Source organism: Lithobates pipiens, unplaced genomic scaffold, assembly GCF_037356315.1.
Source record: "Lithobates pipiens isolate NorthernLeopardFrog02 unplaced genomic scaffold, aLitPip1_a1.2 Scaffold_8, whole genome shotgun sequence".
NCBI lineage: Eukaryota > Metazoa > Chordata > Amphibia > Anura > Ranidae > Lithobates > Lithobates pipiens.
Genome location: NW_027507903.1, coordinates 437,120,417 through 437,145,541, shown reverse-complemented (window position 1 = coordinate 437,145,541; position 25,125 = coordinate 437,120,417). Strand labels below are relative to the sequence as shown.

General features: G+C 42.2%; 1 protein-coding gene across 4 annotated transcripts in view; it reads left to right on the top strand.

Moving 5' to 3' along the window:
* Positions 1 to 25,125, top strand: part of CAMK2A (calcium/calmodulin dependent protein kinase II alpha) — a 411,160-nt gene that overhangs the window by 147,669 nt on the left and 238,366 nt on the right. For all 4 annotated transcript variants that reach the window (XM_077468290.1, XM_077468289.1, XM_077468291.1 and 1 more), the window contains exon 3: positions 18,093 to 18,152. In XM_077468290.1, the coding sequence (XP_077324416.1) occupies positions 18,093 to 18,152 (60 nt within the window). The remainder of the gene's footprint in view (positions 1 to 18,092; positions 18,153 to 25,125) is intronic.

Here is a 25,125-nt window from a genome sequence, read left to right as displayed (position 1 = left end):
CAAAGCTTCTCCCATCCTTTGGAACGCCCTACCCCAATCTGTCCGACTGTCCCCTAATCTATCCACCTTTAGATGATCCCTGAAAACCCTTCTCTTCAAAGAAGCCTATCCTGCTTCTAAGTAACACTGTTTTACTTCCTCCATCAGCTCATCCCCCCCACAGCTATTACCTTTTGTATCAATTGACCCTTCTTTTTTAGATTGTAAGCTCTAACAAGCAGGGCCCACTGATTCCTCTTGTGCCAAATTGTAATGTAACTGTAATGTCTGCCCTCATGTTGTAAAGCGTTGCGCAAACTGTTGGAACACCCTGTGCGCACACCTTTGACTGCATCCACTGACAAACATGCTCTACTTGTAAGATGCCGTGCACAAAAATGTTTGCAAGCATCTTAAATGCCCTTGTGTATACAGTGGGGATCGAAAGTTTGGGCACCCCAGCTAAAAATGTGTATTAATGTGCATAACAAAGCCAAGGAAAGATGGAACAATCTCCAAATGGCATCAAATTACAGATTAGACATTCTTATAATATGTCAAAAAAAGTTAGATTTTACTTCCATCATTTACACTTTCAAAATTACAGTAAATAAAAAAATGCCATCTGCAAAAGTTTGGGCACCCTGCAGAATTTATAGCATGCACTGCCCTCTTTGCAAAGCTGAGACCTGCCATGGATTGTTCTCAATCATCGTCTGGGAAGACCAGGTGATGTCAATCAAAAAGGTTTTAAATAGCCAGACTCATCTGACCTTGACCTAACAATCAGCACCGTGGGTTCTTCTAAGCAGTTGTCTAGAAAACTGAAACTGAAAATAATTGACGCTCACAAAGCTGGAGAAGGCTATAAGAAGATAGCAAAGCATTTTCAGATGTCAATATCCTCTGTTCGGAATGTAATTAAGAAATGGCAGTCATCAGGAACAGTGGAAGTTAAAGCAAGATCTGGAAGACCAAGAAAAATATCACAGAGCAGCTTGCAGGATTGTGAGAAAAGCAATTCAAAACACACGTTTGACTGCACGATCCCTCCAGAAAGATCTGGCAGACACTGGAGTTGTGGTACACTATTCCACTATAAAGAGATACTTGTACAAATATGGTCTTCATGGAAGAGTCATCAGAAGAAAACCTCTTCTACGTCCTCACCACAAAAATCAGCATTTGAACTTTGCAAATGAACATATAGACAACCCTGAGGCACTTTGGAAACAATTTCTGTGGACCAATGAGGTTAAAATAGAACTTTTGGCCGGAATGAGCAAAGGTACGTTTGGAGAAGAAAGGGCACAGAATTTAATGAAAAGAACCTCTGTCCAACTGTTAAGCATGGGGGTGGATCAATCATGCTTTGGGGTTGTATTGCAGCCAGTGGCACAGGGAACATTTCACGAGTAGAAAGAAAAATTTTGGATGGTAACTTTATGCCATCTGTGAAAAAGCTGAAGTTAAAGAGAGGATGGCTTCTACAAACGGATAATGATCCTAAACACACCTTAAAATCCACAGGGGATTACATCAAGAGGGGTAAACTGTAGGTTTTGCCATGGCCTTCACAATCTCCTGACCTCAACATGTGCGCTGTGATGATTGAAGCGCCAACACCAGACATTGCCCCAAAAAATTGGCGCAAAATTTTCTGGCAGTGCCCCGCCCGAGACTAGGCTCTGGATCCGCCCCTGCTGTGCACACATGACTACAGCCAAGTATAGCCATTCAATTTTATGACAGTTGGTAAAGGCCAGCTGCTGCTCCCCCAGAATATACAAAGCCTGCAAACATCCATATTCATGAGGCCTAAGTGAGGTTCCATTTGAATAAGCAGGGTTGTTTCTTTACGTATGACTTCCTATCAGGTCCAGTTAAAGTTTTTTTAACTTTAAATGAACTCACCTGAAAATTTTGAATTGAACATGAACAAACTTTGTCTCAGCTGAGCAAACCGCTATTTTTTGGAAGGGCGTGGGTACACCATAGGTGCAACGTGGAGGACACTGGACACAGAGAGGAGGCCAAATATAGCCCGACTGATATTAGATCACTTTCTAATTTCTCTGGTATTGTACTTTTTCAGAAAGAGGACCAGGGTACATGGGTTTCTCCTCCTAATCCTCAGTCAGAACATCCCTTAACTTCTGAGGCTACGTCATCCCAGATACACCATTCTTCTCGGTTTTTAGACATTTGGCAGAACCACCCTGGCCTCTTCCAGACCTTCTGTCGCAAAGGTCTGGTTTACCACACTTGCTCATGGCCTCTAGTTTTAATGGCATGGCTGTTGAAGCCCAAGTCTTAAAGTTGTTGTAAACCTCAGGAATGAACTACGAACAATGCATATCCCTCTATAGCAGGGGTCTTAAATTCCCTGAGGGCCACAGGATATGTTTTCACAGCCACTGGGGGCAGCATGCAAACTCTCCTTTCCCCCAGCATTGGTGTCAATGGACGCACTATTAACCCCCAGCATTGGTGTTAGCGGACGCACTATTAACCACCAGCACTGGTGTCAGCGGACGCACTATTAACCCCCGGCATTTGTGTCAGTGGATGCACTATTAACCCCCAGCATCGGTGTCAGTGGACGCACTATTAACACGCATCATTACCCCCTACACTCCACAGATACCCCCCCCCCCCCACACACTCCACTTCACACAAATACCCCCCCCCCCCCACACACTCCACTTCACAAATATCCCCCCTTACACTCCACAAATACCACCCCCCACACACACACACTCCCCAAATACCCTCTCTTCACAAATTTCAACCCCAGTCACGCAACTAAGGACTTTGCTCAGCCTCTGTGTGATGGCTCACTTATGTTTCCTCCTGGCAGTCAGCTGGTGGCCTGATCTTCTGCCTCATCCTGACAGGTCCTGGCTTCATCACAGGCCTAGTGGCAGGGCACCCTGAGAACGCGACAATCTTCCACCCTGAGGTGGCAGCAGGACCCTGGTTCCGGAGCCAGTGTTCTTTCGAGAAGTACCTGCTATTGAATAGTGCCCAGGATGAACTGTGTATGATTTTTGTCGGCGAGACGACACCTGCACACAATAGCCTATTGAAGACATTTTTCAGTCAGACTGTGCCTTGCGCTGCCAAGGAGTGTTCGTGTAGGTGAGGGGCGGGACATGAAGGGTGAGGATGTTTTCAATGATGGCCAGTGCTGCAAATATGGTGGCAGAATTTTTAACGATGCCCAAACAAATCTGCTAAACAAATCTTTATCTGCTATTCTTCCTGGAGGGCCTATTTAGCTAGCTAAACGTTTAAAATTCTGCACCCATCTTAGCAGCAGTGGCCATCTTTGAAAACATCCGCTCCCTTCATGTTAGATCAGCACTGGCCATCAATGAAAACATCCACCCCCATTCATGTTAAATTCCGCCCCCTCACCTACATGAACTTGCCTCGGCACAATCTGACTGAAAAATGTCTTCAGTCCGCTATTGTGCGTAGGTGCTGTCCTGCAGACACAACATCTGATCGTAAAATCAGCTGTTGTGGTATTACATACAGCACATGCACAGTCCGTCCCAGGCACTATTTGATAGCGGGCACTTCTTGATAAAACTAGGTGGGCGGGGTGATGGGCGGATCCTCTCCTCTGCTCTGCTCTACTGTGTTGTGCGCGCTGGGCTGCAGCAGCATGCGGGGGACAGGAGACGGAGAAAGAAAGCTGGGCTCTGCACAGTGTGACTTCAGCCATCCACCCCCTTTTTCTGAATGCTCGGACAAGCTTTAAAAATTCTGGACTTTGAATTCATGTAGAGAAGAGAAGACTGCAGATATGCAGGTACAACTAATGTAATGCAATGTAATATACAAGAATATATAAAAAGGAAATTAAGGATGCATAAATTCAAAACGAACGACAGATCGCAAAAGATAGTAGGACAAATCCCCAAAGTTTCTTCAAATATATCAATAGTAAAAAGGTCAGGTCTGAGCAAGTAGGCCTAAAGGGCAAAATAATTTGCAAATTTGCAGTGGGTGACTAGGGGGAAAGAGAAGGCAAATTTATTAAATACCTTCTTCAACTCTGTGTATACAAAGGAGAATATAGGAGCTCATGTCCATAATGGTGATGATATTGACACAGCCCCAAATGATCCACAATGGCTCAAAAGTGATTTGGTCCAGAAATATTTAGACAGAATAAAGGTGGATAAAGCACCTGGACCAGATAGCATCCACCTACGGATCCTAAAAGATTTGAGCTCTCTCATTTGAAAGCCATTGTTTCAAATGTTTAGGGACTCGTTAATGGCTGGAATGGTACCACTCGATTGGCATAGGGTCAATGTGTGTCTATATTTAAAAAGGCATCAAAGTCTTTACCAAATAACTAAATACCTGTTAGTAACTTCTATAGTCAGGAAGATACTGGAGAGTTTAATAAAAGACCACATAAATGAGATTCATGAAAGAAGTTGTCAAACAAACCTGATTTCTTTTTCTGAGGAGGAAAGTAAATCCTTGGACAGAGGGGTGGCTGTGGATGTGGTATACTTGTGTAGCGCCGGTACTCCTGAAGAGTAGGTGCTATGTCTGTAAATTTAGTTTTTCCCAAGACTATAGTCGAGTCTTGGGGTTAATTGTTCTAAATTGTGTTTTTGGCATCAGTTTGGCTGGGCTGTACTAATGTTCTGCCTGGTCATAGGTGTAGGTAGCAGGCATTGGAACGCAGTCTGGTTGGACGCATTGGGTACCAATCTCTCTTCCGGAGCCAATCAGTTGGTGCATTGTCTCGCTGTGTATTCCGGGAGAGGGTACTTAAGGTGCTGAAGTAACGTGGTTCTGGGTTCCGGTCCAGAAGTATGTTCTGACTCCATGGTCCTGGTCCTCCTGACCAGCCCCCAGGGGCCCCCATAGCCTGGGGTGCGGATCCATCTGTTTCCGAGTCTCGGAACTGGCTAGTCCGAGGCACAGTAACTGGAAGGAGGATTCTAAAGTTGTCTGGTGCCGTCTTGGGTTTTGGAGAGGCCCAGCAACTCGTCCTGCAACCAGGGGAGGACTCTTCGGAAGAGGGCCACGCACAAGGCTGGCTGCTCAGTAAGAGCCTGGATGCTTAGCTGTATGGACACTAATTGAATCCACATTTCTTATGGTATCGCCGGACCGGCTGCAAGATTCTGGTACTGTAAGGAGGTTCCTATTTTCATCCTTCTGTTACAACTAAGTTCCTGTGAGAGACTTTCTGTGTTCATCTAAAAGTTTGCAACCAAGTCTGTGGCAGAGACTTTGCTAAGTTTGATTCCTTTGTCGGCTGCTAAGTCCATAAACCAGGATTTTTTCCGACAGTGGAAATATCCAGTTACGAGTGGCTATTCCCTGGATTACCTAGAGAGACATTTATTAGGTGTCAGCAGTTTCAAAGTGCCTGAGTTTCCATACCTATACCCTCTATTACCAACCAGTACCAGTACCAATACCAGAGACTGTGTTTCTGTTCAACTTTTTAAGCAAATAAAATTCCTAAAGGAATTCAAGTGTCAGTCTCTGCAGTTATTGGGCCATCAACCTCGGGAACCCATAGACAAGAACGATGAGCTACAAGGCGGAGGAGGTAAACGGTAAGCCCAAGAAAACCAGCTGCTCCTTCGGGTGTCAGTACTACACTTGGATTTTGCAAAAGCATTTGACACAGTTCCCCACACATGGCTCATGTGTAAGGTAAAGTCTGCAGGCTTGGAAATATCAGTTTGAAAATTGATAGAAAACTGGCTAAAAGATAGAATTCAGAGAGTAGTGGTTAATCATTCTTAATCTGAATGGTCTAAGGTCTAGTGGTATACCCCAAGGTTCAGTATTAGGACCCTTACTTTTTAATATCATTAGAAATTATATAGGGTCTCAGGTTAAAAGTACCATTTCAGGCTTTGCAGTTTCCAAAGCGAGCAAAGTCATTTCTTGTATTAAGAGAGATATGGACTCCAGAGAGAGGGATATCATTTTATCCCTGTACAAATCATTAGTAAGACCTCATCTGGAATACAGTTGAGTTTTGGGCACCAGTTCTCAAAAAGGATATTGGGGAACTGGAGAAAGTTCAGAGAAGGGCAACCAAACTGGAGGAGCTCAGCTATGAGGAAAGATTAGAGGAACTGGATTTATTCTCTCTTGAGAAGTGGAGATTAAGGGGGGATATGATCAACATGTATAAATACATAGGGGGTCCATATGTGAACTTAGTGTTAAGTTATTCACTTTAAGGTCATCACAGAGCACAAGGTACTCTTTATGCCTAGAGGAAAAGAGATTTTAACTCCAAACACAGAATGGTTTCTTCACAGTAAGAGCTGTGAAAATGTGGAATAGACTCCCTTCAGTGGTGGTTCTGGCCAGCTCAGTAGATTGCCTTAACCACATGCCGACCGGGCCATAGTCGAAAGACGGCTACAGCGCTTTTGGCTTATTCTGGGTGGATGTCTGTGGAACGTCCCCAAAGAATCCTGCTCCCATGTGCCCCCTGGGGCTTGCATCCGGAAACATCCGTGACCGCCGGATCGCAGTAAACGGCTGCTGTTAGCGGACGTTTACCACGTGATCACTCCGTCAAATGACGGAGCATCACTTGTAAACAAACCTCCCTTCTCTGTACTGATCGGTACAGTGAGAGAGGGAGAGATCGATTACAGCGCTGTGGGCACTACAGATCCAGCCCACAGAGCTGCTCAGTGTCTATATTCTGCCACTGCCAGTACTGCCATACTCTGCAGTACTCCGCAGCACTACTATGCAATACTCCGCAGCAATACTATGCAATACTCTGCCAACACTATGTAATACTCTGCCAGCACTATGCAGTACTCTGCCAATACTCTGCAATACTCTGCAATAAATTTTAACAGAAACATTTTTTTTTCTTTCTGAATTTTCAGTCTTTTTATAGCGTAAAAAATAAAAAAAAACAGCAGTGATTAAATACCACCAAAAGAAAGCTCTATTTGTGTGAAAAAAAAGGACAAACATTTCATAGGGGTACAGTGTTGCATGACTGAGTAATTGTCATTCACAGTGTGAGAGCACCAAAAGCTGAAAATTGGAGACACAGGAGCCACTCTTTCAGGGTGCTTTGCAGGCGCTATTTTTAGCGCTGTAGCGCCTGCAAAGCACCCCAGTGTGAAAGGGGTCTTAGGGTTTACAACCATTTTAAGGGAAACAGGCATCTTGGAATCAGTGATTGTTGTGTTTCTTAAGATGAAAAAGATTACTCTCATAAGGTATATCATCATATCTGGAAGGCATATTACCATTGCTGTAAACAAAACTATTTTCACCATTGCCATTATTCTGTGGGCTGCTTGTTTGTCTTTCTACATTCAAGGCTGGATCAAAAATTTGAATGCCTTATTTTGGCACAAGAACAGATCCAGAATGCCTCCCCCTTCTTTTCTGCTGTATAACCAAGCAATATCCAGATGTGTCAGTCCCATATCTAATATATAAATATGGCTCACTAAATTGCTGAAGGCCCTTGTGTAGCTGCATGGTTTAACAAATTATATGTCTGCTCTTTAATCTGTTGTATTATTCCCTGGCCTTGAACAAGGGCGATACAAAAGGATGTGTTACATTTTCCAGCCTAGGTTTCCTGATGCACACTCTCCTCCTACCATCTCTATTTCGTGCAGATTGAGGAACTGCTTGCTGGTGGTCTCCAGTGACTTCATCTTTTCAGATAAATCGGGATATTGCTAAGTAGATTTAAGCCCTAACAGGATGTTATTTTTGTAGCGCTACCCCTGAAGGAGTCGCTTGATAATCGTGGGTTCTCTGTTTTGAACCTCAACCCCAAGAACAACCCTCAGCCCCTCTGGCACACATGTAAATACAATTACTGCAAGCACAAGAGCAAAGGGTACAAAAAAGAATAATAGAGATTGTAAGATAATATTTTACTAAAGATTACTAAAGCGGTAGTAAATTGCATGTGGTTAGAAAAAAAAATTCCCTGCAAGGCAATGTCATAATGTGCTAGTATGCATTGCATACTAGCACATTATGAGAGACTTACCTTAGAACGAAGCCTCACAATGTCACAGCTGAGAGGGCTGACATCTTACCCCGGTCTTCCTTCTGAGTTTGCGGCCTCCAGCTACATGAGTGGCCGGGGGTTCAATGATGTCACTCCCATGCATGTGCTGCCTCTAAGCTGGAACTTCAGAGTGCATGTGCTAGTCAAGTCATTGGCTGCGTGCACTCTTAATATCTCTAAACTGTGCAAGTTTAGGAGCTATTCACAGTAAAAAAAGGTAAGCCTTACCTGTAGGTACAAGTGGTGTAACAGAGTTTACTACGGCTTTAAGTCAACAGAAGACAAAAATGTAAAATTGCAGCGTTTAGCTTTAACAGATTTACAAAGATATGCAATAAAATGACCATAACAATGGACCTGACTGTAGGGCCAACGAACCTTAACATGGTTGTGAAGCCACTGTATCATAAACATCCCATCCCCTCTGTTAGCTAATATTATCTGTCCCAGTGTCATTGCTGACAAAAAAAAGCTAATTTATACTTTGTATCAGAGCGTCTCCCGGCTCTCACATGACTGCTCAGCTCTCTCCGCTCCCCAGCTGACAGTTATAGCGGGAAGGACCGAGAACTCTCAATTACATCAGCCAGGAAGGAGGGGAGTAGAGAGCAGAGAAGTCATGTGAGCGGCAGGAGACGCTCTGATATAAAGTGTAAATCTGCATTTTTTTTCAGCACAGACACTAGGACACATAATGTTAGCTAACAGAGGGGATGGTATGTTTATGATACAGGTATTATAGCAGCAGGAAGGTAAGGGGCGGGGAGCAGAGTGGTGCAGACTGACAGACAGGGAGGGGAGAAGGGGGGAGAAGAGGACAGAGGAGAGCTGTGGGTGACGGAGGCATGTAAACTGAGCATGGTGTCAGGGCTCAGCAGCCATGATAAACTGTGGTCAGTTTACAGGGGGAGGGCAGAACTAGGTAGGATCAGCCAGGTTTTTTAGATGAAACAAGGGGCCAAATATATGAATAACCTCAAAAGGTGGGATTTTATGAGCAATAAAAAAAATATACATATTAGTCATTGAACATACACTTACAAAACATGTGCATATTTAGCAGAGGCATTCCTCCAGAAAACATGGATGTCCAATCAGGGCCATTGAAGGCTTGCCCAATGTGGATGCCAGGTGTTCCTGTCCAGAAAAAAACAAATATGGATTATCTAAAGGGCATTGGAATAAAGGTACTGTGGGCTGAAAAGAAGCAGAAAAGAAGGATGGTAAATCCCCGGGAAGAAAATAAATCTCAATTCCAGGGGAAGTGGGGTCAGCTTGAAGTGTGATTCCCCATAAGGCTGGCCCCATACCTAATAAAAAAAAAAATGCTTAATTAAGATGTCGTATAGGTCAAAGACAGCCCAATCCAAAGGTCCCATATTAAGGTGTTGAAATGTCCCAAAAGGATTCCAATAACTGGCAGTCCAGAAAAAGGAGGCAGCTTGGCTCCACAGTAAATCGACCAAGGAGGATTGGCGCAGAGAGACGCAATGGTGTCCCTGTTGTAGTGTGCATGCGTAGGTGGAAGTGATATTTCAGCGAGAAATGCGTTGGATCACATCTCTTAGGGCAACCACACCTCCGGGTCTCAATGAATGCGAAAGTTATAGATGTTTTTTCCTCTGTAAAGACTGATTAATTAAGAAAAAAATACATCTCCCTGGGCCTCTTTTTCCTCCCTACTCCATAAATTCCAGCCATAAATTCCACTTTCTAATGTGGATTTTATTTTAAGATCAATAAAATTTTCTTGTAAAATTTACAAAAGTAACAATTATACAAATATAAGAACATGTTAGTCTTTTAACATATACTTGAGTATGGCAATATCTAAAGTGGTTATTACGAGTTATAACAATATCGTTTCACAGTAATGGTCCTCAGATCTAAATGGTATGTGGATTTTATTTTGCCTTTCCTATTTTTTTTTTCTTTTCTTCTATGTTATTATAATTCAATGTCATTGTGTACAAATGATTTGGTAATTTGTGGACTCTGGAAGGGCATTTTCATACTTCTATCCTGTACTGTAGCTTGGACTCCCTAGATAATGGATTGTGTATTCTGGATGAGATGATTCTTCCTTTTGGGTTTGTCTATATGATACATTATTTATGGCTCTAGGTAGTCCATATCACATTTGTGTATTATATATAATTTGCAAGGGCATAGGCATTTTTCTCCACTTACGATGTAATCAATCTGAAGTCTTTGTAAGGAAAAGTGGCTTGGCCAAATGTCTTTGTGTTACTCTGGCTGGTCTTCCTGGTTTATTTTTAGTATAAATTATGCATCCCTCAACAAAGTCTTGACATGCATTTCTGAAGTATTGAATAAACCAACCAACCTTGTTTATGTTTCTCTCCATTGCTTTAGGGGCTACATGACCTGGGTCATGGGCTAGTTGCATGATCATCTTTTCTGTTTGAGGTGGGACACATATTCCATTTTCCATCTTGGTCATTCTTTGCTTCATCCCTTTCCATGATTTCATTTCAATCGTCAGGTGCAGATTCTTGCAATTTCTTAATCAGTTCCTTTGCTTTCTGTATTTGTTTCTTCTTTTTCTTCAATCTGTTACAGGCTTCTTCTTATTCCTTTGCAAAATCAGTGAATAGGGTCATGATTGCTTCCATTGGTGTTTCAGCAGCCTTCCTGGCAATATGATTGGCCAACTGGTTTCCTTTTTCTTCCATGGGTTGTGCTCCAGTATGTGCCTGGACCTTTGGGATGGCTACTTCCTTTGGGAGGGTGTCATGATCAGTGTTATTGCCTGGGTCACCTGCTGGTGCCACTATTGCTTTTAACACCAAAGGGTGTAATTCTGGTGGCCACCAGCGGGTGTCTCCCAGTAGATGGACTTTTCATTGCTCAAGCTGCACTTGATGTGAGCTGCTGGGAGTATATAAGCCCGCCCTTCACTGAGGCTCAGGGCTTCAGTATTTCCTCTGCAAGCCTTGTCCCTGCCTGATCTGATCCATTGCCTGAAACCCGTTCCTGATCCACTTCCTGCCCTGTCCTTGTCTGTTTTCTGTTCCTGTGATTTGTACCCTGATTCCTGCTTTCAGCTCCTCCTTGCTTCTACTCCCTCTATCTGGCCTCCTGTTCCCCTTGTCTCCCGTCCCTGCCTTGTTAATGCATATGTGTTCCCTTTCCTTGTATGTGTATATATATATATATATATATATATATATATATATATATATATATATATATATATATATATATATAGTTAGTTAGTTAGTTAGTTAGTTAGTTAGTTAGATTAGGTGTTTGGGGTTGCTGTGTATTATTTGCATTTCTTGCTTGTTCGTTGTTTGCTGTGTTTGGTTTTGCATGTGTCTTTATCTTTAATAAATATATATATTTTCACTTACCTTTGTGCCTGATTCCTTTAGTGCAGCCCACTGATCTGTTTACTCTGTGCTGGATGCCTGTGTTAGGCATCTCTTCTATGACAGACTCCTTCAAAAAGTTCTTAAACATATTTTCAGTTTTGAATTGGTTCTTCTGCAGCAGTTGAGTTTCTTCTGCTCTTCCTTATGGGTCCATAACCATGGACTACTCCGAGAGTATACTTGCTATCAGTGTAGATGTTGGATATTTGATCCTTTGCGGCCTCACAGACTCTGGTGAGTGCTACCACTTTAGCAACCTGCACTGAAAGTGATGAAGGGAGTAGTTGGGTCTCAATCACTTTCTCCAATGCTGTCACCGCATATGCCATTCTTGGGACTCCATGTTTGTACAGGCGTGAACCATCTAGAAACAGGATCAGATCAGAATTTTCAAGAGGAGTGTCCTTTACTGGGAAGATTTGCTGCATTTTTTCTTCCATAAGTTTTAAGCAGATGTGGTCACCCTCCGCTTCGAGGTCTTCTCTCTCTAGGAAAATGTTGGCAGCATTGATTGTAGTACATCTTTTCACTTCTATTTCTCCTAATTCAAGCAGTATTGCTTCATACTTGCTCAGTCTTGCTGATGAAAAATGTTTTGTCCTTGCTCTTTTCAAGATTTAATTTGCATATTTCTTCATAACATCCGTTCTAAAGCATATCTTCCCTTCTGTACAGCACCACTGGCACAGGTTGCAGCTGCAGTTTTCTTTTGGTGTTCTTGCCACAACATGGATCTTGATGCAGCCACCAGCCAGATCCATTTTATACACGGTTTGAAAGCGTTTGTGCTCAACAGGGCAGGATGAGGAGGTTTCACACCATTTAAGAATGCAGGATTTACAGAAAATCTTCTGGAAAACCAACCTCCAGGGAAAAACTTTTCAAACAAATTGGACACCTCTCAGTTGAACTTAATGCTAAAGTACTGGCACCAGTCCCATCTTTGCCTTTATCGCCATCTTGTTCACAATATTCTTTGGTATCTGCGCTTCTTGGCAAGGTGCCCAATTTTATTATAATTTAAACATTTCCTGGTTTCTCTTTGAAAAACACATTATCTTCTTGAACCTCATCTTAGGCTATAAAATTATTAAGTCTGAAGTCTCTTTTCTCTCCTCTCTCTGGGCTTCAATGCTACTGCCCACTTCTCTTAGCAAAGCCCATTCAAATCCTTGTTTCCTTATTATGTCAAGGGTTTACCATGCGGGCGAACTCCTGAGTCCAGCATTTGGCATTCATAGAGACCGAATGCAGGACTCGGCCCCATCCCCGGTGCCCATGTCATTGGATTTGATTGACAGCGAATGGCTGCGCTGCTATCAGTCTATCCAATTAAGGTCCGGGAGCCCATCCCCGCTGAATGAATGAAGGTGTTCAGGTAAGTAAAACAGGGGACTAGGAGGCCAGTGACAGCCAGGTGTTTTTTCACCTTAATGCATAGGATGCATTAAGGTGAAAAAACACAAACCTTTACAACCCCTTTAAAGTAATCAAAGACATCCTCAGCCTTTTCTTGTCTCACGTCCAGCAATCCTCCATTAATAATTCTATAACATTCTGTCCACTTTCTAGTGTAATTCACATTCATGTTTCCTATCTACTTCTTTAAACCATCAATAACCTTCTGATTTCTCTCTTCTGGCATGTGCTTCCTTGTCTATCTACTGCTTCTTAACTTGCATAGTTCCTTTAATATTCTGGCATGCTAAAATACATGTATGGAATGAATAAAACTAAGCCGATTCCTCCATCCACACATTTGATCTGTTGTCTCATTGCATTTTGACATTGGGAGACTCCTCTTGCGTCAGAATACACAGATCAGCTGTAGATCAACTTCCGTTCAACCACAGTGGCCAGTCCCTTTTAAGTCAGCTGAATTTTCGATCCATACATGGCTAGCTTAACTAGCCAGATCACCAGATGAAAATAAAGGAAAGAAAACCTAAAAAAGAAAACCACATTTTAACAATTGGTAAGCTGCAATACAATAAGTGTTTGCTTGTGGGTTTAATACCCCTTTAAAGTTAGTTTTGTAAGGGAAAAATTTAAAATTTAGGATGGGTTAGGGCAGAGGGTTCAACATAGGATGGCAGCACCTAGGATTTAGGCAATTGACTGGCAATATAATGAACTTTAAAAATCAGACTTTGCAAAACTTACCATAATTAAATTCTCTTCTGAAATCACCAATTATAGTCTTTAAATACTAGTATTTGAAGAGAAAATTAACTATTTTCCTTAACAAATACTGTAGACCTTATCTGTGCTGATATGAAACATTTATTTATTTCTGAGCATGACTTTTTTTCCAACTGGGAAGGACACCAAATTCTAGAATGAGACTGCTATGACTAAACAACTTTAACAAGAAAAACATGACATGTTCTGTTTAATGCAGACCTCTTTTTTTTTTTTTACCTTACTTACCACATCCTGCTGTCCATTGACTCAGCAAGAGAGGGGGTGATGAATAAAGTTTGTTCACAGATAACAAAGCCTGTTCTGAGTGTTCAAGCTTTTTAGGATCTAAGGGAATCCATGGTCTATTTATAAAGAAGTGAATGTGGTGCTGATCAAGCAGAAATTTTCCAAAAAGACAATTGTACAGAAGTCAATCAGTAGATCAATTTCTTTACATTGTCCATACATTGATTGAAATTGATTGAAATGTAGCCAGTCCCTGCTGAACAGGACAGATTTCGATCCAAGTATGGCTGGCTTAAACCCTCACTGCAGTGATAGATTGTAGAGGTCTCTAGGGCTGTATGGGGCACAAACTCTATGGTATGCATTATTTGGGGCGTGGTTAGGCATAGCAAGCTTGCACACCGGCACAAGTAGGTGTTCTGTCAACACAACGTTACTTGCAATAAGGCCAATCAGGTTGGCCTGTGCATTTTTTAGGTGGACCCTATCAGACCCTCCATTCTCCTATTTGGGTAGTTGGACGTAAACTGTCTTGTGTCCTTTTACACCTGGTTACCTCCAATTAGAACTGATCTGGCAAAAGGAAACTGATGGGGATCAATTCCTCTCTGTATTGCCAATTCGAAGGGCAATCGGGTGTAAACAGATACCCGGGCCGTTTACATCCAACTGCCCATAGTGCAGAGCAGGCTGTATGTGTGTCTGCTTATGCAGACCTAGGCATTTGGAGATACAATCAAGAAGTGCATTTTGACAGTTTACTTTACTGTTGCTTGGGAAAAATTGCTGCTGTCCTATTAGATTTGCACACAGTTGAGGAGACTTGATGCATACCCTCAATTCTTTCCCGATTTCTAATGAGCACAGTTAGAAGAGAGATTATTGGAAACCACCTGAATGTACTCAATGCACTCAAATTTCCATTTCATTACAATTGGGGCAAGGATTTTTCTACATGGATACCAAACTAATATAATTCAATTGTATTATGATAAGTAATTTAAATGTATTAGAATATTTCTACAGAATGATGTCTAGGCCTTTTTTTTAAATATGCAAATTGAAAGACAGTACAAATCACAGCTAGATTTTAGTTGTGTGTGTTTATTTTTTTTTTGTTTTTGGTTTAATCTTCAGGTTTTCAGTTTTATAATTTAGAAAGGTACTATACATTGTTCTGTCAAGTTTATACTGCCATATGGGAACCAGCTGGGGGAATCTCACCTTAGTTCCTGTCCCTTCAACAGCAGGGAAAGAAATAAGGGGTGTGACACAGGAATACACAGATAGTATTAGTAACCTGATAGAGGTGCCAACTGTTATGCAGTTTGCTGGAAAAAAAATATGTTTTTTTGCTGTCTCAGCCCTCACTTAAAAAATGTCTTACCACTTTCCGTTCCAATAAAAAGTGAAAGGAAAACTCCCCAATGGGGGACACATCCTTCAAATAAAAACATCTATCAAGCTCATCACTTTCCCATTCTGTCTGCAATTAAAGCGATATTAAAGGTTAAATAAAAAAAAAAAAAAAAAAAAAAAAAACAAACACACATCCTATACTTACCTGCTCTGTGCAGTGATGTTGCACAGAGAAGCACCATTCCTCCTCTTCTTAGGTGCCCTGCCAAAGCTCCTGGCTCCTCTTCTCTAAGTGCCCCCATAGCAAGCTGCTTGCTATAGAGGCACTCTTACGTGCTTGCTCCTGAGCCCTGCTCTGTGTGTCCATAAGACACACAGAATGGGGCTCAGCCCTGCCCCTACTCCCTACTCACTGGCTGTGATTGACAGCAGCGGGAGCCAATGGCTTCCACTGCTATCTCTCAGACAGTGAGGAGGCAGAGACTCAGGGGAGCAGCAACTCTTGCGCAAATCACTGGATGGAAATTGGGCTCAGGTAAGTATTAGGCTGCAGGGGGAGCTGCATACTGAATGTTTTTTAACTTCATGCTTAGAAAAAAACCTTCAACCTTCAGAACCAATTAGAAAAAAGCAGAGGTCGGGCTTTAATTCCTCCCTTGCCATTTCTTGTGTAGAAGTTGAGAAGCAGTTTTGGTTGTTGGTATTACTATTAATAGTACTGTTTTTCTATGAGGTTATTCTGCTAAGCAAGTGCTATATTTGACAAAAACTCTCTGATATATTGTTAATAGTTCACAACTACAGGAAACAAAGAAAAGGCAATATTGTGATACTGGATAGGGATGGAACTCCAACTGCTCTGATTTTTAAGTGTAACAATAAAGCATGAAAAGTACATATGTTCTTTTACTGGCTGCATTATTCCTCTGGTTTACCACATCAGCATAAAAGTTGTAGCTGTCCAATGGACATACACCAGGTCCTATGCTTCCAGCTAGGTTGTTTTGTGGGTATTCCAGCTTTACCAGTAGGCCTAGTTTACCTATTAGAAAAGGGACATGGAAACCAGTCTTTATCCCATAGCTATTGGCCTTTATCTCACTATAGTGCAAACCCTTAAAGTAGAAGTCTGGTCAAAATCAACTAACCTTCAACCTATTCCTACCCTCATTCTAATCCCTATGCTAACTACTTTGTGTATACTTACCTAATCTACAGGTGGTCTGGTCTGGTCATGTACTTGGGTCCCAGTGCTGACTTCGGTGTAAAGGAGGGACAGAGAACAATGGATGCCCCATAGTAAGTCTTTACATCACCTCTCCCACCTTTCCTCTGAAGGTAGGGAACTCATGTGACCAGACTGGAGCTCTATTAGATTAGGTAAATTTACACATCTGACCTTTATAAGGATAGTTAGCATAGGGCTTAGAATGGAGGTAGGATGAAAGAGGTTATAAAAGTTTTTATTTACCTTAAAGCATTCTCTGCATTAAGGTAAAAAAAAAAAACTTTTAATAGTAGCTCCCCCTGCCCCCACTAATAATTCACCTGACCTCATTCTCAGTCCATCACTGTGCATGTCTGCAGCAGCTCTTTTACAGGCTTGGCTGAGAGCAGTGGGAGCCACTGGCTCCTGCTACTGCCAGTCAAAATCTGAGAACAGGGAGCAGGGGTGAGTCAAGCTATGTGTCTGAATTGAGACAAATAGCCTGGCTCAGGATCGAGCAAGCACAAGTACCCCCATAGAAACCAGCTTTATATGGGGGCACTGGTTGGGGGCGGGGGGCAGGAGCTCTGGTGGAGGACCACTGAAGAGGAGGATTGGGGCTGCTCTGTGCAAAACAATTGCTGGATTTTGACGGAGAAATAATATTCAAATAATATTCATACAGTAAAACAATGCTTGTCCTTGCAGTTGGAAACTTGATGAGAACTCTTGGTGGCAGCTATATTAAAACGTTTTTTTAATTACAATTCAGATGGATCAAGCATCATTCATTCTTTAGAGCCCTCCTGATAAGCCTTGAGAACCTGGGTTTGGTATATTCCTGTATGCTGGACACGTATTCTAAGTACTTTACCATTCTGATGGTAACATATTCCCACTATGGTGGTTAGTAATATTATTTATTACATGCAGCCAGTGTGAGGGTGTTTTGGTCCATGTCTCCTGAAAATAATGATTCTTCATTTTCGAAACAATACTTTGAATATATTTTGTCCTACTTGGCAGTTCCTTCATTGTATGAGGTCCCTCTGAGGTGGGCACCCCTAAGCTGGCTGGCGCCCGCAGGACTGGCGTTATCACACCTGGTTTTTAAAGAGGTTTGGTCCATGTTCAATGTGATATTCCTCTCTGTAAGTGGATTTCCATCTATATTTGAGAAATCCAATATTTATTATAGTGGATTGTTTCCCTTATAAGTCTTTACATTTTTATACATGTTTGATCATATAGAGACCTCATATCTTGCCCCTGTGGAAGATTTGGACTGAAGCAGTTGAAACACGTTGGGGCTTATTCTGGCAGAATTTATTATCTGAGAAATTTTATTGTAAACTTATTTAACTATTGCCTGTTATACAAAGGGGCTTTAGCATGCAGTATATTGGAACTGGTTTTGCACCAGGTCTTGTGTTCATTTTAGAATGTGCTATGTTTTAACATGTTTTTCTATCAATAAAGTTGCTGCTAAATATTTTTTATATAATATGATGGTGGTATACTTGTGTGACTGCATTAGCGTTTCAAGGAGAGAACAAATAGAACAGTTAGGTTTTGATGTGACTTATACTTTAAGTTGGCTAAGCTACATGCATTTGAATTCCTTTGCAATAACTATATGTCTTATCTTTTCCAGATCACCAAAAGCTAGAACGTGAAGCACGAATTTGTCGTCTCTTGAAGCATCCGAACATAGGTTAGTCACCATCAGTTGTTATATGTGCAGTACATATACTGTACACCAGGGGTGGGCAACCTCGGCCCTCCAGCTGTGGTGAAACTACAAATTCCATCATGCCACTGCCTCTAGGAATCATGCCTGTGATTGTCAGGGTCTTGCAATGTCTCATGGGACTTGTAGTTTAAAAACAGCTGGAGGACCAAGGTTGCCTACCCCTGCTGTACACTATCAAGACAATGTAAACTTTTTTCATTTGAGAAAATAGTTAACAGCAGCAGCTGGTCCATAAGGGGCGCAGGGGCGCTGCCACCCTAGTTTGCATACAGGGAGCTGGATTCATAGCTCTCTATGAGGTTTTTGTTTTTCAAGCACAATTAGAGCCTGAGGTTCTAATTGGCTTGAAAAAGGTTGGGCTCAGGGCTCAGAGCACTGCGCCCCAAACCCACCCACTTGTGACCCTAGCGAATCAATATTTGCTATGGTTTCCAGCTACTCCTCCAGGCCAATCAGGGCAGGAGGTGGATTTGAAGAAGACCGGGTTGGCCGGGAGGAGAAGCCGGGGAAAGTGAACCTTAGGGTGGGGGTTTGTTGTCAGCCGCCACTGATAGTCTATATTAATTGATCACCATAGTAGGTATTACAGAATTGTTGCACTGACCTAGGCTTAAAGTAACTTTAAAAGAGAAGTATGGGTTTCTTTTTTTTTTTTAGATTCCTACTTACCTAGGTATACCAATGCTGCATCTGTCCCCCGGAGCCTCTGCACTGAAAACCGAGCGATCGAACATCACTGATCACTTGGCTTACAGAGCTCCATGAGCAGAGAGCTGTAGACTGTCAGTCACAGCTCTCTGCTCATTTCCCTCTGTACTCATTGGAGCGCTGGGCTGTGAAGAAGCGGGGAGCAGCCATCCCTGGCTCTCAGCGGCTGGCTGAGAGGCTGAGACAGGAGTCAATCCAATTTCTGTACAGTCATCAGAGAGCGTACTTCAGTCCGCTCTCTGCTGAAAACGGGTCACAGGAGTGCAAAACGAACTGCACTCCTGTGATCCATAGGAGAAGCCCAGCCAAACGAGCATTGGCTGGACTTCTCCTTTTACCTTTCTGATAAATTTCATATTTCTGATAAATTTCATATTGTAAGACTCTGGGGTTGATTTACTAAAGGCAAATAGATTGTGCACTTTTCACGTGCAGGTGCACTCAATTTCCCCAGAGCTTAATGAATGTGGTGAAGCTTCACTTTGTAAAGAATGCCCAATCAGGGGCAAGGAAAATAAGAAAACAGCATTTTTTCTTGCACATGTATGGATGATGGAAATCAGCAGAACTTCATTGCATTCACTTAGTTCTGGGGAAAATAAATGCAACTGCCCTTACAAAGTGCACAGTCTATTCGCCTTTAGTAAATCAACCCCTTTGTGTTTTGAATTTTGATGGTAGCCACAAAGCAGTGGATAAACACATGCTGAGTCTTGGTGGGTCTTCTGCAGAGAATTTAGATACCCGTAAGTTCCATTGGAATCAGGACCACCAACTATTGCTTAATGTAAAAAAAAAAAAGTCTATTACCATCTAGAAATGTAGCCAAACATAGTCAAGAACTATGAGAGATGAGAACAATAGAATGTTTGAAAAGCAGCAAGTAACGCCATATTTGTATTTCATTACTTTCCCAGAGGTGTATGTCATCATTAATAATTTAAAAAAATGAGCAAGTCTGATTGGAATCTATATCCTGGAGCTTTGAACTTTAGTCCATTGATCAAATGAGTTGGAAGAAGCAACTGTTCTTTTTGCTGATAGCAGTCAATAATTTTCTCACTTTAATATTTGCATTGACATTTGGGAAAAGAAAACGCAGTATTTGATTGTCTGTGTGGGGTAATCTTGCGGTCCTGTGTGCTGAACTTCCTGATATGAGGGCGGCTTAATGAGATCATTACTGTATCTCTATCTTTGAGCTCACTGACAGCTAAATGTGCTAAATGAGTTTAATGTGAATAAAAGAACAGGTGCATATGGGAAGAATTTTCATTTTATAAAAGCATGAGCTTGAGGGGTAGAGGTGACTGTGCTGTCATCACGTTTTCTGAGAAAAGGAACCTAATTAGGGCAGAAGTGACATTAAACAACTTTTTAGTGCTAAAGCGATATTAAACCCAAAACTATGATATAGTGCAGCTTTACGTCACGCCAACGTGACTTCATAAGGGTGCTCAGTCAGTCTCAATAGTCCCCTGATGAAGTCATAATGCGTACGGCATCCTGGACCAGAAGTTATGTTTAGAGATCAAAGTATGCTGAGTATATGATACCAAAGGTGTTTTTTTCTGCTTTTTTACTATTAGAATTATTCCCTTAAAAAAAGAAAAAAGTTTTATTGGGAATATTACACTATGGGAGGTCACTTTGTTTTTACCCTAACATATGGATAAGCGCATGTGAGGGAGTCTTAAAGGGACCACCACCACAGGATATCCAAATCAACTGAAAAGGACTACAATTGGGCTAGCATCGTTGGAGGATGATTTCTATATGTAATCAAAAGTGTATTTGATTACTCACTAAGGTGAGAATACTGGGAGTACTTAGGTGTCACGATCGGGTGGAAGTACACCATTTATGTTTATGTTGTCACACTGAAGTTGCCTTCACTGAAGAAAGAGGACTGGGCACTTTATTTATTGTTGGATACAGACTATTATGCACTTTTAGCACATGTGCACTTTACTTTAAACTAATTACTGTAATGCACATTTTTGTGATTTTATCTTTTTGATGATTTGATATATATATATATATATTTTATTATGGACTATTTGAGGTTTGTTAGTTTGAGGTATTATTTTTTACCTTTGATTTGCGCAACACTTATACATATATATTATTTCATTACTGGTGGGAACAACCACACTGGGCATTAATTTTGAGCATGTATCATTTAAATTATTTGGTTGACACTATGGATTTGTTTGCACAGAGGTAGTAGAGAGATATTATTTATTATTGGTTATTTCATATTAATTAAAAGTACTGAAATCTATTTTTAAAGTGCTACTAAACCCAGGACCCTGCATTCACTATATCTGATCTCATACATTACACAGAACATGAAAAAGGAAAGAAAGGAAGAGGGAGGGAAGTGATTACCTTATTGCTCTGTTTTTGCTTCTTCACCCTCCGATCACAAGCTAGGGGCGAGGAGGTCACCAGGCTGTACTGCCTAACTACAGTACAGTAAATAAAACCACCATTCTGGATGCACTGTTTAATAGGGCTGTGTGAATCTCTGAACAGGATGAACAAAAAAATGTTTTTTCCTTTAACCTATGGTCAGATTGTGTAGCAACCTCCTAGGTAGGTGCTGGAAGAGATTATATTTTTGGTTAGTATGCTTACCAGAAAGATGGTCAGGTAAAAACGTTCTGCCTACCATGGAGCAGGATCTATTGTTTAGGTCTGCTCATCATGTCCAGGTGCAGCTCATCTCAGACTGTCCCACACTGGTCCAATAGGGAGGCCCAGGCACATGTGCTCACAGTTAGTCAAGGCAGGGAACAGAGTCCAGGAGGGAGGGGGTGGCTGCCCTCTCCCCGCGGAGGTGGTTGTGCGGCCTGGGGTGGTCGACCTAAGGGCCTAGAGAGATAGAAGCTAAACCCAGAGGCGGCGGAGCGGCATGACGTCACGACGTCATGACGTAGGCAGCTGAGAGTGTCTTCTTCCACGACCCGTCCTCCCGTATCTCCACCGTCCCGTCGGAGCCTTGCGGGGAGCCGATGGAAATCCCCTCGCCCGCCCGTCAGCCTGCTACCTCATAGAGCGTGAGCCCCGCGATTTGCCATCTCTTCCTCGGGAGCTGCGCTAGCCGACGGCCCGAACAGATATCTGGCGCTCTGTAGCAACAGGCCACCGTCCGGGTTGCATAGGGGGGATAGTCAGCAGAGGTAATAGAGGAAACATAGAGGTATCTCACAGTTCCTCCCCCCGGACCGACCAAGTATGGTGAGTGTTTACGGTCCTAGGCTATTGCTTCAGTTCCAGCAAAAATTAAATAAGACAACAAGACAACAGGACCAGGTGAGGTAAGCAGATTTTTGGCGTTTGCTGTGCGGAGCAGAAAGCAATCTCACGAAGGAAGGGAAGATAATCTGTACATGCCACTGTGCCCCTCCTAATAGTTGTTCTATTGCATGATTGCCTATAATGTGTTAAATTGGAGATTGGTTATGTGACCACAGAGAAGTGTATATGACCTAGCAACATGCGATGGTAAAAAGTGAAGCAGTCATGGTTATGCCAAAGGATGTGATAAAGCGTGAGAAACGACTTTAAATTATAGTAACCTGATTTTGCAGTAATTTATCTGGTCCCCTCGCAAAACTCCTGCAGCGATTACTAGTATTAGCGGTACACCGGACTATAATACAGCCGTTTATCACACAATAACCTATTTAGGTAACTGATTTTGCAGCATAGTCCCCGCTACATATTTAGATACCTGTCTCTGCTTAATTTGCAATAATCAGCGATATTATTGACTTTCCCTCTTCTTAACCTGATAGAGGCACCCCATAGTGCCTCCCTCCCGGATCAAGCATGCATTTTGAGTGTGTATGGCCCTAGGACACAGCTCCAGCTCCGGCAAAGTTAAAACAGCAAGACGACATGGCCAGGAGAGGTAAGCTGATTTTGGTGTTTGTGGAGCGGAAAGTAATCACATGAAGGAATGGAAACAGATAAGAGAGGTCCTAGGAAGGAGTCCCAGGCTTAACTGAGCTGCTAAATGGTCGTTTCCAATGAGACAACTGAAGGAGGTAGGAGAAAATTTTTATATGCTACTGTTCTCCCCTTGCTCCTGAAAAATCTGCTATTATACAAACACCGAGTATTATAAGTGAATCAATTGGACTATTGTATGGTTGCCTATAATATGTTAAACTGGAGATTGGCTTTTTGACTACAGAGAAGTGTATATGACCCAGCAACACGGGATGGTAAAAAGTGAAGCAGTAATTGTTATGCCAAAGGATGTGATAAAGCGTGAGAAGCGTTTTTAAATTATATCAACCTATTTTTACAGCAGTTTACCTGGTCCCCTCGCAACCTCTGCAGCGATTATTAGTTCTAGTGGCATGCTGGACTATTATATGGCTGATTTCCACTAAATAATCTACTCAGGCTACTGATTTTTGCAGCATAGACCTCGCTACATATTTATGCACTTATTTCTGCTAATATCTGCAATAATCAGCGATAGTACTGACTTAAAGTTGCATTTCCTCCGCTTCAATGGATATATCTTTGTAATACTTGAAAAACCTTCGGATAAATTGAGCTACTAATTGATTGCCCCTTGTGGGACAATTGAAGGAGTAAGGAGATAATTTTTTTTTTTTTTTTTTTTTTTTTGTATGCCGCTGTTTGCCCCGGATATTTGAAATATTTGTTATTATACAACACTATAAGTGAATTGGTCGGACAACTGAAAGGCTGCCTATTTCGTGTTAAACTGGAGGTGGACTGCCTGACCACAGAGAAATGTACAGGGCCCAATAATAGGGGATTGTAAAGGTTAAAAAGTGAAGTAGTAATTGATATGCCAAAGGAGGTGAGATAGCGTGGGTAGCGACTTTAAATAATATCAACCAGGAGTATAAGTCGCATGAAAGAAGTGGGTAATTACCCATATTCATATCCCTTTGACCCTACCTTACCTTACCTTACCTACCGGGCATATATGGTTAAAGTGAGCAGAAGAGGACATAACTGACTCTCCTTACATTTAACATCAGAGAGCTTGGACTGGATGAAAATTAAGCCGATAGAATGTGAGGTCGCAGAAGACCGCTGGTTCCAACAATAAGTAACAATACCAACATTAATTGGGACTGTAATAATTAACATCACCCGGGACTGGGACTCTTTGGGTAGGAAGTGGGAAGTCCAGACTTGAAGCCTAGATTTGAACAAAATGAAAGACAAGACAAAAGCAGGGAAAAATATACCGCCGGTGGCCAGTCCGGGAGGTATTCAGCGGTATATGGCACACATGGCTAATACGCCAGAGGAAGGACAAGGCAGCCCAAAAACAGGATCAACACGTAGATCAGGGTTAAATAGACAGAAGGGTTTAGAAGAAGGTAAAACTAGCAGATTAACAAGAACTCAACAAGAAAGGGAGGAAACGAGAGAGATAGAAAGGGGGACAGAAAGGGTAGGAGCTGCTTCCCCTGTACTGCAGGAAGTAGAAACAGCCACAATTAAGGAGATGTTAACGGATATGTTCGCCAAAATGGAGGAGTCAATAAGGGCGGAGATAGCAGGAGTAAGGGCAGACATAGGACAGGTATTAGGAAGAGTAGAGGAATTGGAGGATAGGTTGGATAAACAGGATATAAGGTTGGATGGGTTAACAGAACAAGTGGTACACCTGCAGAGAACAAATATAAATCTCCAGTATAGAATTGAAGATCAGGAAAATAGGGGGAGGAGAAAGAATGTGCGTATCAAAGGAATCCCGGAGAAATATAACACCGGGACTCTGGGAGAGACATTACAAAAGCTTTTTAATCCCCTGTTAGAGAGGGACCCCTCGGAACCGTTAAAACTGGAGCGAGTTCATAGGATCTACAGGGGGAGGATGGCAGGAGAAGAGGCCCCAAGAGACGTAATAGCAAGATTCCACTATGCAAAGGAAAAGGAGCAAATAATGGGGAGGCTGAGGACGCATCCAGAACTGTCCCTGGATGGGGCAGGACTGCAGGTGTTCTCAGACCTAGCCCCAGAAACATTAAGGAGAAGGAGATTACTAAAACCCCTAACTCAACAGATGTCTGCCTTGGGAGTTGTGTATCAATGGGGTTTTCCAGCCTGTTTAAAGGGGAAAAAGGATGGTCGCTCAGCAGTACTACGCTTTCCGGAAGATATCAGAGCTTTCTGCGATAGGCTGGAAATACCCCAGCCCCTATTACCAGGGTGGGGAACT